At 53.2% G+C, this 19,443-nt stretch overlaps 3 protein-coding genes across 3 annotated transcripts; 2 read left to right on the top strand and 1 right to left on the bottom strand.

The window, feature by feature from the left end:
- Nucleotides 1-4,516: 4,516 nt before the first annotated feature.
- On the top strand, nt 4,517-5,673 carry PG986_014907 (uncharacterized protein; the record flags this gene model as incomplete). The annotated part of the gene is made up of 4 exons (XM_066851129.1): nt 4,517-4,574; nt 4,761-4,969; nt 5,032-5,119; nt 5,438-5,673. The coding sequence occupies exons 2-4, from the start codon at nt 4,892-4,894 to the stop codon at nt 5,671-5,673; spliced, it is 402 nt and encodes a 133-aa protein (XP_066693367.1). The 5' UTR covers nt 4,517-4,574; nt 4,761-4,891.
- Nucleotides 5,674-12,152: 6,479 nt separating this feature from the next.
- On the top strand, nt 12,153-12,803 carry PG986_014908 (uncharacterized protein; the record flags this gene model as incomplete). Its single annotated transcript, XM_066851130.1, has 4 exons — nt 12,153-12,212; nt 12,293-12,398; nt 12,484-12,586; nt 12,725-12,803. 4 exons carry the CDS (start codon nt 12,153-12,155, stop codon nt 12,801-12,803), a joined length of 348 nt encoding a protein of 115 aa, XP_066693368.1.
- A 982-nt stretch (nt 12,804-13,785) lies between these two features.
- Nucleotides 13,786-16,490, bottom strand: PG986_014909 (uncharacterized protein; the record flags this gene model as incomplete). The annotated part of the gene is made up of 2 exons (XM_066851131.1): nt 13,786-15,152; nt 15,197-16,490. 2 exons carry the CDS (start codon nt 16,488-16,490, stop codon nt 13,786-13,788), a joined length of 2,661 nt encoding a protein of 886 aa, XP_066693369.1.
- Nucleotides 16,491-19,443: the final 2,953 nt, after the last annotated feature.

Raw genomic sequence — 19,443 nt, forward strand, 5'->3', positions numbered from 1 at the left:
GACAAGATCGGTTTCCCGGGACATTACCAAAAGGAAGAAAAAAAGAGAATAAAAAAACAAGAGGTCGGCATGTTTCGGTGATCCGGTTCCAAGTATCTATCGATGCATGGCGATGCAGTATGCGTCCCTCACCCTCCCTCAGTGTGGGTGTGGCCATACATAGAGGACGCACAGTCCGCCCAAGTTACAAGGGGCGCGCGCAACCATTGGGCGCATAATATGAATAGGGGAGGGGGCATGCATGAGGATGCGGCCTTGAAAGCCTCTTTGCTCCTGTACAATTTCTTGGGATTATCGGGCTTCTGGTCCGCGTCCGCACAGGCAAATGTGTCTCCTGATACATGCTGTAGCTGCATTCTTGCAACACCATCAATGCGGTTTAACAAGAAAGACCCCCAAGCATGGTTCCCCAGAAAGATTTTCCGCTAAGGCGATCTGTCAGGAGCTTTTTTAGGGCGCGCCGTCGCCAGTGACTCGGGTTTCCAGAGATCTGGATAGACTAAAAAAGCGTTTGATGCTTTGGAGGGGCACAGTATCTCAGAGTTGGTTGGTCAAATGCCTAGATGGTTCGCGCAAGCAAACCGACCTATGTTTTTCCATTAATGCTTTTTTGGTCTCCTCCTCCCTCGCTGTTCATGCCCACCCCCAGAACGCTGAAGAGTAGTAGGCGTAGCCCCGACTATAATTCAACGACATGGTGATACGCAGTGCACCGTTCTTTCTTGCACCCCCCTTCTCTCTGCCCCTTCCGATCTGCGCGCTCTCAATACGGATGCCATGCCCCGATCGAGGATACGGACCAGTCATGGTCTGTTTTGAATAAGGAAGTTCGTACGGTAGGGAGGTGTAGGTCTGGCATGATCAGATCAATCAGTACACATCATCACACGCAGCTGCGTATCCCCACCGATATTGGCACACCGCCATCTTCACCACCCCGAAACGAATGAAGAAGTAAAGCCAAATCAAATCAAATCAAATCAAATGATAAAACCCCATGGCGGTACATGTTAGATGATGGAATTACGGCGTGGCATGGAGTGACTAGACACCGTTGCCAATAATACAAGGGCATGCTCAAAGCGAGCTCAGAAATGAGGTAATCATTCGCTCAGCCAGAGCTCATCTAATCTTGCCTGATCTGGTGGTTGTCGGCCACCTCCTATCGCAATTCACCATCTCCTCATGATATGTGAGTGCGAGTGTGAGTGAGTGAGAATGAGAGGACGGACACCCATGTCCCCGCAGGATGGGACAGGGTCGGTAAAGAAAAAGAGCGACCACCCATCCCCTCCAATGTATGCACCTCCCAAGTTCCCCAAGCACCAAGCGCAGGCCTTCTGATCGAAGGTTGCACCCAAGGATATGCAGAGACACCTGGGATCTTGTTCACGTGGATGCCCTCTGCTTATACAGAGGACGTTGACTGGTGCCATGGCACCTCCCGGGCTTGCCACCCCTCATGGGATCACCGAATGGCTGGCGACGGGCATCTGCTGTGCGACGGTCGCACAAACGTCAACACTTTAAAAACTGAGAGGGGGAAGGAAAGGGTCGTTGCTTGTGAATTCGCATATCCGCTTCGGAGGGGAAAATGGCCTCGATGGCATTCGGCATACCTGCTCAACCTACATGGTGCTAATGAGAGGCTGAGATATGCTTTGAAACTACTGCATGGCGAGGCCGACCACAGGCTACGGTAGTGGTATGTTGGGCATCTCACTTCCACATAAGTGCGATACCATAGCCGGGACTTACTATAATTATCATCCCGAATATACCATACATCAACACCAGGCAGGCAGGTGTCGTCCCTTTCGATGTTTGGTTTCGTTCTTGATTCAACTCAGGACTGCGACCATTCACGGAGGCCGGTACTCGATTGGTGCAAGAAGAAATTCGACACCCCTTCTTTCGATTCGATCCATGCCAATACATCTGGTTGTTAACTCCTTAATAGATAAATTTTCCGTGCCGTAAATAGCTGATGGATGTATCCAGTACCTGTAGGTAGCATCGTAGGGGTTCAGCTCTTTGCTTTTCTTTTTATCTCTTTCCCCAAAGTACCTACATGCCAGACCAGCCAACCAAACGTCTGGAAGTGCACGGGCAGTACCTCCGGGACTTGGGGTATGTAGCTACACAGGTTCCGACAGGTCGTGGGCCATCAAGTTTGACTTGTCGCACCTCCTTTCTTTTTGAAAGCGAATGGGATTCTGAGGGCAGAGCCACAGGCCAGGCTGGTAGCAGCATCAGCATTCCCAAGTGTGCAACCTCCCTACCCCCCCTCTCTCTCTCTGCACACCCCGGCCCCCGACGTGTCGGCGGCATGATGGATGTTTTGTTTCTCTTCACACCATAATGCTGCTCACTGTACTGTACACCTCCTCCTCTCATTCGACACATCGGCAAGTCTGCCTGTGTGTGATAGGTCGTTATGCTCTTTGGTTTTGCCAATGTACATACGCGCTTGGAAGTCTTGGGCTGCCACCGCTGTGGCGTGGCGGTCAGCACGTTCCGATTACAGCCATCTCTGGCTGACGACTGGCAGCAGTACGGGAGTACCTCCCGTTTTGAGCAGCACTATGTATCGTCATACTTAGGCTTCAGTCAAATGCATGCGCGGTTTCTCTATGTTTCAGGTCCGCATGTACTTGATGTTTTCCATCCATTGGAAGGCCTCGTTTTGCTAAGACCTGTATGCAACTGCAGTGCATGATGTGCGAGGCTTCAATTCGCAGAGAGCGTTAAACGTCTTGTTTAGTCAGAGTTGCATCGTTGGGACCAACGTCTTAGTTCCGGGGGGGGGCTATCTGAGCCCGGCTATCGCTTCAATCGCGTCCTGCCCAAGAGCCCGCCCGCCCATTGATCTTCTCCTCCCTCTCGTTAGAACGAAGACGCTTGGTGCTGACCTACCTGCCTACTAATTCGTGCTTGTGGTTAGCTTCATCCGCCCCTTTGGTAACGAATGGCAAGAAACGTCTGGACGGAGGATTCAAGCGCCACTCATGCTGTGCACCTTAGATATGAGATGCTAGGCCGCGACTAGGACTACGGGTAACTTTTCGTCAATATATCATTATCGACAATCCCCACAAACACGGGGTAAGAGCGTACGGGACTGAGCAGACACACTTTCGGTTGGGGAAATCAGGTGCAATGCGCGCCCCTTCACGATATCTTGCATCCAAACCACACTTGACGATTCAAGAAGCTTTGCAGGCCGATGAGGCACGTGACAGGCAGGGCAAAGGTCGCGTGAACGATGCCGCCTCGTGAACTTGCCAAAAGCAGCACTGGATCGTATGGCTACGTAAGTCGGTATCTACAATTACTACGTACTGTAATTACTACGTACTGTACGTGACCGATTTACACGTTCCCTATGGCCGAACCATCGCATAGGTAGGGTCCTTGCAAGACGGCCGTTGTGCGGCGTAACTTTCGAGTGTACCCGCAAGAGGACGTGACGTCAAGCGTCAGGTAGCTTGGACTTGGTTACGTACTGTTTGTTACTGTTCCAAGAGGTCAACGGGCCTGGCAGTCTAGTGCAAGTGTAGATACTGTACGGCAGTACTTGCACGCCCATTGCACCCATTGATCCTCTCTTCAAGGCTGAGCATAACAATTGAAAGAATGGGTGCATCGAGGGTATGCGGGTTCGAAAAGCGGCTTTGGGTTTAGCATTGTCGAGATTCGAGAAACAGATATCGATCCACCTGAGGGAGTCCACCGCTTGATCTGACTTGTGGATGGCATCATCCAATGGCCCATGGCCCATGGCATGGCCCAAGGAAGGCCCAAGGCCCAACCTGCATCTCGTGCCAGCACTAAGATTATTGCTACCACTCCGGACTCCCTCTACCATGCCATGCGCCCATGGACTTATCACTCCGATCAGTGTGGAATTGGAAGGCGCTATCGGAGGAGCCAGATCCACCGCGATTGGGCTGCTGGCCTAATAAAAAATTCGATATTTTGTTGAAGATGAACTCTGCGTGACACCACCTGGCCCAGCATGGCCCAGCACAGACCCGCGAGGTGCGCTGACTTTGGCTGCCTAGGGACCTCGGGTTGACATGAACATCAACCCAAATCGAACCAGACGCCCGCCCCTATTCGTTGTCGACACACACAACACACATCGGTTTCCCTCTGCCTGCCAGCATATCCAATAACCTCGCGAAAGTGTCAGGTCTTCTCCGTACAAATCCAGTAGTTTTCGTCCCTACTGCAGATCATTACTCGCCCTCAGCCCACACAGCGCCCTCCTCCGTCTCCTCTCGCCGCTGCTCCAACTAGCTTCCCGCACTTAGCAACTTCAGCCGTTCGGCGCTATCTATTGGCCGGACTAAAGGATCGTTTCGTTTCTCTGCTATCGAAACTTCGAAAGAGACCCTGATCCATGATCAATCGGAGCACAGACAATGACTCGTTGCATCTCCGGCCTAGATTTGTCAGTCCCATCTCCCTGAACGCAGTCTGTGCGCCGACACGAACATGTCACACTTCGGCCATGTGCCCCATCGCCCAGCTTGCGGCATCCGCATATCACGGAAAGGAGAGGAGGCCGTGTGTGTGTGTGTGTGTGTGTGTGTACGCGCGCATGCCACTGCTACCACCACCACCACCACCCACCTGGCTCGTAACGACCAACTTTGAACCCTGTCTGCATGTCCGCATCCTCGTGTTGGCCACATCCTCTCCTCTGATAACCTAGGCCCTATATGAGTATATGCATGCATCTGCCTGCCATGCAGAGCTCTTTTTCGTCACAAAGCAAAACTGCTGGAAGTACGATTACGGCGACGTGGACGGGACTCGCGTCAACAACGCTCATCGCTTTTCTTTGCGGTCAAGGTCTTCCGTCACCAAGGAGTGGGCCAATGGGATGACTGCCTGCAATGGATACTTGACTACTACGGCCACTGGTACACACACAGTTCTCCATGGCTGCTCCTGTCCCTATGTAAGGTGGACGACCGACTCTGGCCGTATGCCGATATTAGGGCAAATACTGTACATCTCCAGGGCTCCATATTAGCTACTACTCAGGTCACTGAGTGGACCGGACCAGGCCCTCAGACTTACGGAGTTCGGCTTCGTCAGGGAGTTGATGGTGAGGGCCCAGCAGCGGGCGTGATGGTTAGCAAATCTTTCTTTACCCCAGTCTAATTTGTTTCGTTACACGTACAGTCTGGCCAGCTGGTCTAGTCCTTGATTTTTAGTCCAACTGCTCATATCATTGGGCTATAGGCCTCAGGGATCTGCCATTGGTGCTTGCTAGTGCACGTTATTAGCTGGGGAAATTGGCCGAAAAACTACTCTCTCGAACTCGGATGGGGCGCCATCGTCAAGATCAAGGATGGTACTATTATTGGGCTCCAATTTGGATGGATATTCCTGCCATCTCATAATAATGACTGACTGATTGGAGGTCTTCGACCAATCTATGTCAGTGCTTCTGGTCAGCACACAGCACGCGCTTCCCAAGTGGACCAGAAGGGCGATGTACTGCTAGCCCTGGTGGCTATCACCCGGAAATATCTGCGCAACCTGCTTCGCCAAGCATCGCCGGACGGCGATCATTCGAACAAACATGGTCCCACGGATATCCTGGATCGGACCAGAGCGCAGAAGCTGAGAGAGGCCTGGAGGCCTGACGGCCCTTGAGCCTTGACGTCAATTGCTTCAATGTTCCAGTCTCGGCTCCGGTGTATCAGTTCTCCTGCTGCTGAGCAGACTCCTGAGATGGTACCTCTGATTGATCATGTTGCTTTTCAAGCATTATTAGTGCGCCTGGTGTGCTAAACCAGCGGGAGAAGAAAGCACTGCGCCCCTTGCTAGCTCCCTGTCAAGTTGCTTTAACAGTGTTTGAGCCCCATGACAGCGCATTGGTGAGGCGGAATTGTCTAGATCCCCATCTCAGCCTCAGCTATCTTTTCGCGTTGGGTACGGCACCCCAACAGAGTGGATCACATATCATGACATGGCTGGTGTTCGTCGTGTTCGGATGTTCTGTTACTGATTCTGCTCAGGGGCATGCCTGTCCCGTCTATTGCTGCAACATGACTGCTGGCTCTCGGCCATACCAAGAACCCGCTTTACCAGGCATGATCAAGCGCGTCAATGCCGGGTATACCTGAAATCAAGGCTATACCAGAAATGTCGCGTGCGACTTCGGGTACTCTCTGGAAAGAGCATCGCCATGCGGCAAGACGGCGGACGACTTTACATGGAACAAGCTTCTGCTATTCTAGGCGGTCAGCCCGAATAAGCACCGCGCGCAGGGGAAGGAAAACCGCAGGCTCTGTGACCCGCGCATTTTCAGCCTTCCATGCATGTCAAGTCACGTCTAAACCGGAAATGCTAATTAGGATCACTGGCTAGCTGTTCGGGCTGGTAGCTAGAAACGAGTACCAGATATCCAGCACGGCTCAAGGGACAGTCGATGCCATGTGCCAACCAGCCGCAACTCGGCCCATTTCTGGTTCGTTCTACCGCAAGCGCGCTATCCTCGAACATGACATTGTGGCAGGTAGGGCAAGGCAGCATGCTTCCACCTGCCCGACGCAATCGTGTCCGGTCGCGTTCATGTATCCGAGGGGGAGGTGACGACGAGGATGACGATCGCCGTTGCCTCTAATGCCTCAGTGCGACCTCGGGGGCTCCATCCCCCAGCATTGCTAGCGAGGTCTTGTCTGTCTGTCTTACAGGCCGATCTTATCCAATGGCGGCACGCCTTGCGAGAATTTGGTGGCTTGCTCTAATCTCCCCTCAGTGGCTAATCTCCCGAGATGGGGTGCACATCAGCTTGACGGTGACCTACCTCTCCGTCGCGCTGCCCGCGGCTGTATATGCTGAATAGTCTCAAAACGGAAAGGTTCAGGAAGCAGAGGATGCGCGAGAGCGTTTGCCCTCCTTTCCCTCCCCTATTCGGCCAGTGGAAAGAATGGGCGTGTTGAATCGCCCGTGAACATGCCGGGTACCATCGGTCTGGAAATGTATCGCCACCCCACTCTCTCTCTCTCTCGCGGACCGGCCGGGTGCCCGACCCTCTGATGGATTAGATGATGGCGGTGAGTGGCTTTTTCGTGGCTGGTCTGTATGTTCCATGCCGTCGCAAACAAGATTCGCTGGCCTCATCCTAAGACAGGCGAAGCTGCCTTGCGTCCACGGAACAGTGCTCGCCTCCTCTATAGATAGCTACAGTACGTGAAGACGGCCATCAGTACATAGCACATGATAACCACCATAGCGTGTGGCATTATTTCGGTGACTGTTTGTTCGGTTCCAGGGCTGGGAAGGAGTATCATCTGTTCTAGCTGAAGCTACGGACGATGTACTACTCTTGCAAGCTATCAATGATGGTCAAAGGCGTGGCCCTTGAGGTCCTCGTTGGGTCACATGTTTCCCTTTGCACCGCAACTTATGTACGTGCCGGGAACGGGAGTGCGGCAAGGGCCGTTATCTTTCCTATGGCATGGCACACGTATCTATGGCATGCGGATGAGATAGGTCATATTTTAGATTTTTCGTTCCTCCGCGACCCATGGCTGACGGGCCAGGTAGCTAGTAGCTATAATGACAGGTCAGTATTGGTGAAGGGTATATCTATCTATCTATCTATCTATCTAGCAGAAGGCAGCAGCAGCGGCCCTAGTATCTCTTTTGCCGCGGCGCCCTGTAGATCATAGATCACATGAGGCTGCAACGGCCCGACGTACGGTAGCTCTGCGCCTTCGCGTTCGTCTCGTCTGAGCAGGAATGTGTCAGTGTAGATGGAATGACTGCTGACTGACTGGATGAGTGGATTGCCGTGACCCCCGTGTAGGGGCAAAGCTTATTTCAGCGACACGGTCTACCCCGGACTTCTGGGCATGCGGCGGAATGGAGAGGCAGGCAGGTATAAACCACATCAATCCCGCAGCCGGCCCGCTGAGAGGCGGGTTCACGATATAGGTATGAATACGTGTGGTTTTGCGGCTGCCTGCCATGCTGACGATGCTGGTCAAAATTTATACATATCATTACGTGTCCATGAAATCTATGTGCTCAATCCTTCTTCTTTGACAGATCTCATCGCGAGGATTAACGCTCGCTTTCATGCATGGATGGATTCTCGTGATCATGGAGGATAGGGTCAAGGCCGTTGGCGACCTTTTGCGGTGAGTTGACTCTCGCCGCCCCTGAAGTACATAGTGAAAAACACAAACAACTTCCTCCCCGGACTCACCGAGTAGAGCAAATACTTGTCCCACGGTTTTCAGGGTCTTATATGTCTCATAACACGATCTTTCTTTCTTTTCTACATGTAAATCCTTGCTGGCGTACCGACGACGATGGTGTATGTAGCTACTACGCAGTACATGTAGGTAGGTAGGTATTCTATCGAGTGTTCAAATGCACTCTTCCTATATACTCGCTCACCCACCCGTCCATTCACTCACGTACATATACGAGACGGACCAATTCCTCGAGCTCACAAAACCCCGTTGAATGAAATGGCCTCCATCTGAGACTATCATTCTGTTTCTGAGGCCCCCTGTGGACAGTTTGGGGTTGATGGTTTTACGGCGCCACGGTAAACTTGCCTTTTCCCACCCACGCCACTGCAAAGCATATATATTTCAGCGAGCAACCCCGCGGTCGTAGGAGCCGAACATTGTGCACCCCGCCAAGACAGCTTGTTTTCCTTGGGTGAGAATGGTAAACAATAACAAACAAAACTAACTTTGGATGCGACAAGTTGACAAATGCAGACCAGATGACTACATATGCATACCATTACCACCAGCCCGACCAGTACCACAGGCAGGAGGACCATGGGAACCGCAATGTCTGAGAAAGCTCGGCGGCCCCTTGTACCCGAATCATTCCACACGAACCCCGTGTGCCTCGTCAATTTCTGCGGCTCGCTGTGTACATGTATGATTATGGTCACGCGTAGGATACATTGCGTTCGTTATCTCTTGTTATGATCTGTATCCCCAGGGTTCTTGTCGACCTTGCCACAGATCACGAGGGGCAGGTTCTCTCTGGTCTACAAGGTCATCCATTCAACATCGATCGCCAGGGGGTGTTGTTGTGGTGGGGTTCGATAACGGCCAGATTCAATGAGAATGATGTGGTTAGTTAGTTCCTTCTCCCCATGTGTTCATCTGATGAAACGGCGGAAGAGAGGGAAAGTCCAGGTGCCGCGGTTTTGGCGAGTCATCCGGAACTGAGTTTGACAGGCAACCGTTCGTCTGCCTGAAAAGTATGTTCCTGACTAAGGAGGCGGCCGGATGAGTCGCGCAGATAGATCGTCGCCCACACCCGCAGGCGCATCCATCGGAAATCTGCACACTACGGGCCACGGGGGCTCTCGTGGCGTCCAGGCTTCAGAGGGTTTCCGGCTTTCCCCCATGCTGTCAACTCAACCTTGGCCCAGCCCATGACTTGTGGCGATGGGGGAAATGGATGGGGGTTTGACAGCAGGCGACTAGTTCCTCTCTCGCGTGCCCACACACACCCACACCCGCCTCCTTCCCCCTTTTCCCCTGCGGTGGATGCGATACCGAGTCGATTGACGTGCGGCGGGTACGGAGGGAAGGCCCAAGGGAGGAAGGAAGGGGGGGGGGGCGAAATAGAATTCACCGTCCGAACATCCGGGAACGATGTTCCGGGGAACGGGGTGTCCGATATCACGCCATGAGGTGACGGTCCGGACCCCCTGCAGGGAAAGAGGGAAAGAGGGGATGTCACCTCATTGCGAGGGCGCCCTGCAGCTATCTGGCCAAATACTTGAATGCATTGATAAGGACAGCCCCCCCTTTAACTCGTGTTCCTCGCGAATCCAGTTCATGCTCCCTTTGTGCAGGGCATATGCGTCGTCGCCTATCCTGGCGACCGGCACGCATCTCGCTCTCCCTCACCGAGTGATGTAGCTATCTATCTATCTGTAGAATAAGGTGCTGGGATTGCTTATATTGGGGGTCTGACGGTCTCGCAAGACCGTACGCATTAGGAGGGGACTTGCGAGGTATCTGAATAGATCTAGATGGGTCTAACCAAGCTCTCCATACGATTTCTTTATTGAGTTGAACCTAGGAACGCGAGCTTCTCCTGGACTTGACAGATGGTGATTCGCGTGACTGTAGAACATCCCATCACCCTCATAAACTCGATGGATGTGCCCCCGAGAGGACGCATAGCTGGATTAGGTTATAACAAGCTCGCATGCCCCCTGACCTGACTGATAGTCGAGCGCGGGCGGCATATGGCGTGTATGACCAAGGGCGCACAATGGCCTGGTTGAATATGGATGACACCCTTGGACACTACAAAGACGCATGTGAGATGATATGGAAATGGCGTCGGCTCGTTAATACGTAGAGATAGTATACGTGCAGACGTCTGAGAGAGTGTACGTCAATCAGGAGGCTTGAAGGAGCGGAATATACACGGGAGGATATTGAGAGCATCACAACAAGACAAAACCCATGGACTTCTTAGAGTGAAGCGAAATTGACACATACAAGAGTACCCCTGGCGAGTCTGTAGCTGTCCATAGATGAGTGATTGTGTATTATACGCATGGCCGAGCCAACACCCCTTTGCACGAGGGCCGATTCCCAAGCTGCCATTCTTGGATGCCGGCCGCAGACTGGGTGGGCGGTTCTTCGTTGCGAAGTGTTGAACAGACGCCAGAGGCGTATGCGATTGCTCGATATGCCAATTAATGTCTGCGGCGGCGGCAAGATTTCTCTAGCTATGTAATCTGCCATTGTTTCGTATTCTACGACGTGTCATCCTGGCTTCTATCGAGTGGCTTCCTCGAGGTCTTCGTGCCCCAGAGACGCAAGCATACGGCAACATGTCTAGAAAGGATACAGACGGAAGACTGTTCACTGGCATATTGCTTTCCGCGACACCACGAAGGAGAGAATCAAGAATCTACCTTCATTGTTCCTGCCCACCAGCGTGGACTGCTAAACAAGTGTTCTCTTACTCTTCTTACCTGCCATGTGGCAGGGTATCTAACCACCCAGCTGCTACGGCCTAGCTACTTACCTACCTGAAGTAATCCAAGAACCAGCTACTCGTGGACAGGCCGCTATCGGGGAATCGTTTCGTCATGGTACTATTGATATAGCTCTGTGTACCCCTTTAAGACATGAAGCAGTGCTGTACGTGAATTCGAAGATCCTTTCTACCACACCCGGTGAGACGACGGTACGGTATCTGGTGACAGTAATCAAACGATGCTGTAGACATTGCTGTTACATTAATGACTATCGAAAACACGGGATGGTTTCCGTGGTCGATGAACCAGACCCTGTAATACACCAAGTCTTTCATCTCTAGTCTTGTTCCTCGCCAATGTCCATCAGTAACCAGGCTCAGCGCGACTCCTGGGACGAGTATGAAGGGCAGCAGTTGGCAGTAGACAAGTCAGATATGTGACAGCTAGGACTTGACTCTTATTCGGCTAGTAAAGTGCCGTTATGTAACCCGCCAATTGCTTGTACCCCTTACTTTGTCACGAGTTCGAGGCCATTTGGATCTGAGCCTTCCCAGCAGCCCGCGCAACAGACCAGAGCCCCCCGAGCATCACATGAACACTGCCGATGAGTTTGACTGATTGAAGCAAGTCTTTGCACAATTTATAAAGCACCCCGGATCGAGCGTGGCTACGAGACAGAGAATAGCTGCTACATAGCCCCCAAGCCAGGTTCATCTTCTTGACGCTTCTACCCCCGACGCAGCCATAGAAGAGTTTCCCATATCGCCCTCCGGGGGACCCAGTTCACTATGCGTACCGAATTCCGGAGGCATAGATCTGGAAACTGTTTACCGGTCGGTGGCCGTAGACGAGCATCACGTCCCCTGCCGTCCAAAGGCGAGGCCAAACAGCCGTCCAGAAAAAGAGGGGAGCCGCACTAGCAGCAGACCCGGCGCTTTCCGGCCACGGCGACGACCCCGCCGCCAGCAATCGTTCGTTCGTTGCAGACGCAGACTCCTCCGGACGGACAGCCTTCATCTTTTCTCACCAGATCCCGGTCAGGTATCCTCTTCGATCCGACGACTCATCAAGCCTACTGCTGTTTGATACCACCAATACCACGTCCAGACCGAAGTTTTCCAACCACCACACCATCGTCATCACAATGGATTACACCAGCATCGCCACCCCGGAGCGCGCATACGCCGACTTCTGTCTCATACCCGTCAGTCAAACCCTCTCCCCATCCCCTGTCCGTCCCCGAACCCAGCAAATACAGAATGCTAAACACCCCCTCATGCACAGGTCGGCACCGGCAACGTCTCCGTAGCCAACGAAGTGGCCGAGGTGCAGAAGCTGCTGAACGCCAGCGGCCTGACCTGCACCATGCACTCGGCCGGCACCACCGTCGGTACGTCCTTGCCGGGGCGTAATTAATTTACCCATCTGATATCCTCATAACTCTCTCGTTGGTGGATGCTAACGTTATCGTCCAGAGGGCTCCTGGGATGAGGTCATGAAGGTCATCGGCCAGGCCCACAGCCTCGTCCACTCGCTCGGCGTCCTCCGGGTCCAGTCGTCCATGAGAGTCGGCTCCAGGTGAGTACCTATATATACATATATACACATACATACCCGCTCTTACCTAGCCCGGCCCAGAAAGGGAACGGCCGAAGACAACAAAACACCTGAATGAGGAGGTTGTGTGTGTATGCTGGCTGACTGTTACGGCGATAGGACGGACAAGAAGCAGTCGGCTGCGGACAAGGTGAAACGTGTCGAGGATCTCTTAGCAAAGGGCAGCAGCAGCTCATGAAGATCCCCTGCGTCGTGATCTCATTCGAGGAGGGTCGATAGACTAAGTATACGTACATCTACATCCAAAGCCCAACAAGTAAAACTCAAGCATGGACTCCTACCACGATGGTTGCAAACATTGTCCAGGGAAAGCATCATGGATTCGTTTCATCCAACAATGATGAATGCATCCTACGACGTCATAACGAAATGAGCACTGTTCAATGGCAAGATAAGACAGTTGTAACGTTTGGCTCCAGACATAGCTGGTGTACTAATATTTTCTGATGCTTTGGAGCATCCCCCTCGACGTCTAAGTATATAAATCGCCTCTTCTTTCTCTCTTGCTCTCTCTCCACCAGACTCTTCCAAAGAACACACTACTAAATAAGGAAATATCTGGGCTGTCTAGCCCGTGAAGTATACATAGTACGCCCCCAGGTGATGTGACGCTAAATGTAAAACTGGCTCTGGTGGGAATATATGCAACCCAGAAACCCATTCGTTCTATACGCGGCTTGCTGAGGAGGCACAACACTTCATGAAAATCCCATCATGCATCAACGAAAGATAAAAAACAGCTTTTGATGTTACCCCTTTTCGCCGCCACGCCGCTGGGTGTTCCAGTGTAACGAACCTGGGGCCATTCCCCTTGGCTTGAAATAACCAGCCTGGTGTACACAAAAGAGAATGCGATGTTTTTCCGCGCAACCGCTGTCTATGGGGGCCCAAGAATCCGCACCCAACTTGAAAATGAAACGAAAAACAAAGAATGGAATAGGCGCCAGTAACGACAGGTGAGAACGCCCAACAATGCTTGATGTGCCTGTGTTGCACATGTAAAATACAGCCGGAGAGGGCTTATCGAGGTATTGGTTCGACCGAAACCGTGGCCGATACCGAAGCTCAAGGCTCCAATGGGGATAATGACTATCAAGAAAGATATTGCTGGTAGAAAAATAGCGATATATAGATGCATATATGTAAGTACATCTTACGACCTAGATTCGACCTCCTGGCAAGTTGTAAGTGCCCGGAACCGCAGGGAAGAGGCCAAATGAAGCCGGTATGGTGTTCTGGCTGCGGCTGGTGGTCCTCGCTCTACGGTGAGACTTCACAGGTAGATTGGGAGAGGGCTTCTCAACAGTGACGGGAGACACCTCACCGTCGTCGTTGGGAGCAAACACATTGGCATGCGACTGAGCTCTGACGTGGCGCTCGCGACTGGCATCACGCTTGAAGACATCCTGGAACACAGGCAGCGGCGACACATTATCGTTGTCCATCTTCGACACGGTGTTGTCGCTGTCATCACTAGGAGCCTGCCAGCCCTCGATGCTGGTGGCGGCGCTGCTAGCTGTCCAGCGTGTAAAAGCCGTCGAGTTTGAGGTTGCCGACCTGTGGCGACTCGACGAATCTGAGTACGTCGAGTGTGTCGTCGAAGAACTTGCGCGGGCGTTCGCTTTCTTGAGAGCTGCTGGGTCGAGGAAGCTTGTGCCGTGGCTCAGATACATGGCCTCGTGATCTTCGTCCTCTTCCCTCAACTCGCTCTCGTGGAGAAGCATCTGTTGATGGTAGTCGTTCGGAATCAACAGAGATGGTGAAATGAAACCCTGCGATTCCTTGAAAGCCGAGACCCGAGATGGCACACGGCTATGTCCACGGCCAGCAAGCGTGGAGCTGTCCCTTCGAGGCAGAGAGAAGTTCGAAGTCACGGGTCCTTGCTGGAGTGTTGGTGTGATGACACCCTGCGAAGAGGCCATTGATGTTTGGCTGGCGGGGCTCAGGGCCGGGACGTCGTATTTGTTGCGTAGAAACAGATGGTTGGCGGTCTGGCCTGCTGAGTGTCGCGACGGTCTAGGCTTGGTTGTCTTCGGACTTTGCGCCTCTTCGTCGTAATCTCGCGTCATGTCGGCAGATGGCCGCTCCCAGGCATAATCAAAATCAGCTTCGGCAGCATGCTCGTAGCAATAATCGATATCGTCTTCCCAGTTAAGGTCGTCCTCGTACACGCTCCCGTCATCATCAATGGTCCCCCGCATAAGACGCTGAGCGGCCAACATATCGAATTTGCCCAGTGTATCTGATGCGTTGCTCGGGGGATGCTGACCAGGACCCTGCGCCTGCGACTTCGGCTTCTTACGAAGTAGAGGAACCGAGACGCTTCCTCTCAAAGACGAGTTGCTCGTCACGCTGCCGCATTCCTGTCGGGCGGCGGCAGAGCTTTCCTCCTCCTCCGGCACATCGGGCAATGCCGTCAGGACATTAGCTGTCAGAGGCCAGGCTGCATCATCCGGTGTCGTAATGGCGTGCGAGCCAAAATCTTCCTCGGGGACCTCGTTCGGGCCGAAGAAGTCGCCCATCAGGCCTTGTGCTGTAGCAGGGGGTTCTGGCATCGGTGGGGCAGGAGACAGAACAAAAGGCGCTGGTTGCCGGGAGCTGGAATTGGTCGTTGGCCGCTCCAGGGGGTCAAGCTCTTCTCGGGATGGCGTCCGACTAGATAGCCTGGGCGGGGGTGAGGCGAGTTGAAACTCATTCCGATAGGAGATCTTGGCGGTCGAGGAGGCGGGCCTCGCATTTGCTCCTCAGACTGGGTTCGCTTCACCGGAGGCCGAGGAGGTGCGGAAGGAGAGTATCGACTCTGCTGCGTCTGGGTTCGCTCGTGGCCATAAGGCGGCCGCGCTTGTAGCTCGCTATTCTTCCGCGCATGCAACCCAGCAGATGGGTCTTCTTGTATACCCGTCAAGCTTTCTGACGAAAAGTTGGCGAAATGCGAATGATCGGGTCGGATATGTCTAGGGAACGGATCTGTTGGCCGACGCGCGTATCGCGGATCTGAGAGGTCGATCATATTCTCCTCAACGTTGTCGATACCATCGCTCTGGGAATGTGTAAGATGCTGGAAGTTGTAGGGACCAGAGATTTGTATCTTTTTTGCCGGTGCCTCAGCATCACCTTTGCCCTTCCGCCGATTTAACACGCCATGAATGAATGGCATCGATCCCTTCCGCTCGCGTTCTGGTCCTCCTAGCATCCCGTGAATAAACGGAATCGACCCTTTACGTACGCGTTCCGGCGGGGGTTCGACGGGAGCAGCCTCAACCTCGCTCTGTTGTAGGGAGCTGTTCAATGAGCCTTGGTCACTGCTTTCCCTCCGCAACTTACCCCTGCGGTTAAATAATGTCTTTCCAAATATCTGCAGGCTCTCCGGACGCCCCTCACGCGATGGCAAGCTGCTTGTCGTGGACCGCTGAGACGACTTCCGTGACAAACTCAGCTGCTCCAAGCCATGCTCCCATGATGGTCGGTCTGAACCTGACGATAGAAGGGAAGAGGAACCTGACGAGCTGGTGTTCTGGCTTTGACGCTTTTCAGCAGCTGAGCCGCTTAGACGCTTTTCCGCAGCGGAGCCGCTTAGACGCTTTTCCGCAACTGAACCGCGCCTGATATCGGCATGAGAGCCGCGTCTGATGTCGGCGTGCGAACCACGCCGTACGTCGGCGTGCGAACCGCGCCTCATCTCCTGGCTAAGCTGCCTAAGACGGTCTGGCGAGGGCGGCCCATCCAATGCGGGCTCGAGGAACCCCGTGTATTTATGGTTTGAGTTCTTGGGTGCAGGAGGCACGCCAGAGAAGTCTTCTGTCGCGCCGAGGATTTTGGCGGCTTTCCCCGAAGGGGGCCTCTGAGATGCATATGAAGAATGCATGATGAGCTACTTGCTGTGCCAACAGTGTTGTCTCGTATTAATGGCCGGAGCGATGGTTATGTCTTCGATGACTTCATCGATCTTTTCCCTCACGACTAGTCGACGATGTTGAGTCGAGGGTGATCGAAAACAATGACCGATGTTTACTACCCAAAAAGGTGTTTGGGGGACGGCGCGTCCAATGCGATACCAGGGAGGGATATAAGAGATCAAGTCGACCAGGAGCTGGGCGCGATAGGACTGGTGGGAAACCTTGCTGCGCGCTTTGCGGTGTTATGCAATATAGTCCGGGGTATGGTTAAGACCAGGGGGTGCGGAGTACCTTCGATACAGGGGGCTGCGGTGCCGAGAGGAATGGTACGATGCGGTTGGCCTTTCAACTGCAAGCTGCCCAATGCTGGTCGTCAGTATGCGTCTGGAGGCTGTAGGTTGCGTCCCGGCTCAATGGGTGAATGCACAATAAGCGAGGCGTGAGATTGGTTTTGTCGCTGCTTCTTTGTTTTTGTTTTTTGCCTGACGACGGAGTTGTCTTCGCTTGGCTGGAAGAAGGGCCGTTTCGAACCCGAGTATTCCTACCCGCGTCCCGAAATTGCGATTAAAGCCGGTGCCGGTCCGCTGGGAATTGCTAATTTGCTATCGCAGCAAAGCAACCAACGGACTACCTATTTTGAAGTGGTGTTGATCCGACTGAACAGCGCCTTGCAGCTGCGAAGAAGGCTTGGGTGCACAACCGCAGAAACAATGACTGCCGGGAGAGAGCCGGTATGTCTCGCCGGTTTGGCTAAGTTATTTCGCCGTCCTGTGGGCCTTAAAAAGTGACACCGTGAAGCGATGAGACTCAGTTAGAAGCCCTCAGATCTGAAGAAAGAAATTGTTAGCAGGCTATATACTTTCTCCCAGGTATATCGAAAAGGGAGAAGACAGATGGTCGCTCTGGTAGGGGACCTCGTTGCGCATGGCGAAAATCAGGGGGAATAATAAAATTGCCGGCGAATATCAATACCGGGTGCTGATGACGCCAGTGCCGGGAGGGCGTGGCTGCTGCTGCACCCTCCCCTGCAGTCCCCGGTCGATTCATTGGAGGTGATATCTCGTCCCTTCACAAGCACGGTGCAGGCTGCAGCGTGCTCGAGAAGTATTGAGAAGCCATGCTCCATGCGATCATGCCGGCGGCGCAAGGCATCGTTCCACAGCAGAGGAGTATTGTGCGCTCGCCCTTGCATGTACGTGGGATGGGCCACAGTTATCTATCTGGCAGCTGGTCCTGCGCGCGCGCGAACACTTGTTCCGGGCAATCGCAGAGTGAGGTGAATGACGTCTAACGCCCTCGGGGTGCAAAACCGGAGTGGCAGGTCTGGGCAGGTGAGGCCAAGTCCATGGCCCCGTCGGTCAAAATGCATACGTACTTGAAAGTGAAAAGTGAGGCCGCAATGCGGCTTTGGTTGCTCTAACCCGTTTTTCGAGGTGCCGAGTTATCGATGTTCCGTCGAAGCTCTAGCTGCAGCTCGGTACGACTTCCACCAGCTTGCAATTGGTCGTTACCGTTCAAACGGGAGGGCCCGGCGGCAGGAGATTGGTCGAATAACAGGAGGGCCAGAACTTCCCTCCCTTGGCCACTGCAAATGCGCTGCAACTTAATGTTCGTGTCGATGCCTGCGTTGATGCCTTAAACGTTTTCGTATTTGGCATCCAGCTCGGTTCCGATCCAGATGGATTGTGTTGAGTTGTCGGGGGAACCTTAGCTCTCGAGTGTGTAGTGGCCCTTCGTTGCCCGGGTTCGGTATGTGTGGCGTGTCGAGGTCTTTGATTGACAGTCGGAAAACAGGAAATACTTCGCGCGAGGCAATGTATGTATATATGTATGTATGTATGTATGGTGTGGGTTGCCCGTCCTTGAACACAAAACAGAAAACAAACGACGACTGGATATCTCGAGGTGCAAAACAAAACAAATGAACTTATGCAGGTACAAAAGGCAAATGGCCAAGGGGCAAGAGAGAGGAATGGACTAGATCCTGGAGTAGGAAACAGGTAGAGAGAGAGAGCGAACGGAGGTTAGAAGTGATATAACGTAAGGTAGCGCGCGAATCTTACGTGCCCTCTTTAATTCAACCCGAATGGATAGAGCCAAAAGGAAGGAGGAGAAGAGCCCAAACAGTCAAGGTCTCAAGAGATTGTATGGGGAGGAGACGGTGCAGATGTTCGGCATCGCGAACTGCCAGACGATGAAGGGTGACGGACGGGGGAGGCACTGCGCTAAGAACATTGAAGCGTGTATCTTGTATAAGTTAGCCAAAGGAACGACCCCGAAAATCGTGCCTCTCGAAAGCGGCGCGTGGGGCCCTGCAACAGCACTAAATTACCATGTACCCAGCAATACCAGCATTCCCAGCAAGCCCCCGAGCACCCCCAGCAGGGGCGCCGAGGGCAGGAGGGCGCTACTATGCATAGGTCTAGCGGCATTTCCAGAGCACTACCAGTAAAATACGCTATACCCATGCTCATGCAGCCGGCATCCACACGTTTTGTTTCTTGGCCCCTTTGTCCACCACAATGTACTGCGCTGCGGACGGTAGCATGCTGCTGGGTACATACCGTGACCGTACTGGCACTGGCTGCCCGTGTCGATGCTTTTTTTTTGGTCTCTTCTCTATCGAATGCCACCTCACGGCCCCGAGGGTTGAAGCGTACCAATGTTAAAAGTCCCGCCCCCAGGGGTCAACACATATGATAGGGAAGGCTTTCATGCTCTACGCCATCCTCATGCTATTATTATATTTCGGAAGCGAGAATCGCATGTGTGTAGATCGTGCTCAGATCAAGAGATGGACAAGATATAAGTAAGGCATTGATTGCACTGATGGGTTATCGCATCAGCACAAGGTGGTCGGACTGCGGATCACGAGGGTCCTTCCCACCTCCCACCTCCTTACATATACTCCACGTGGGTTCA

This window comes from Apiospora aurea, assembly GCF_038362705.1.
Source record: "Apiospora aurea strain CBS 24483 chromosome Unknown utg000010l_segment0_segment0, whole genome shotgun sequence".
NCBI classification, from domain to species: Eukaryota; Fungi; Ascomycota; class Sordariomycetes; order Amphisphaeriales; family Apiosporaceae; genus Apiospora; species Apiospora aurea.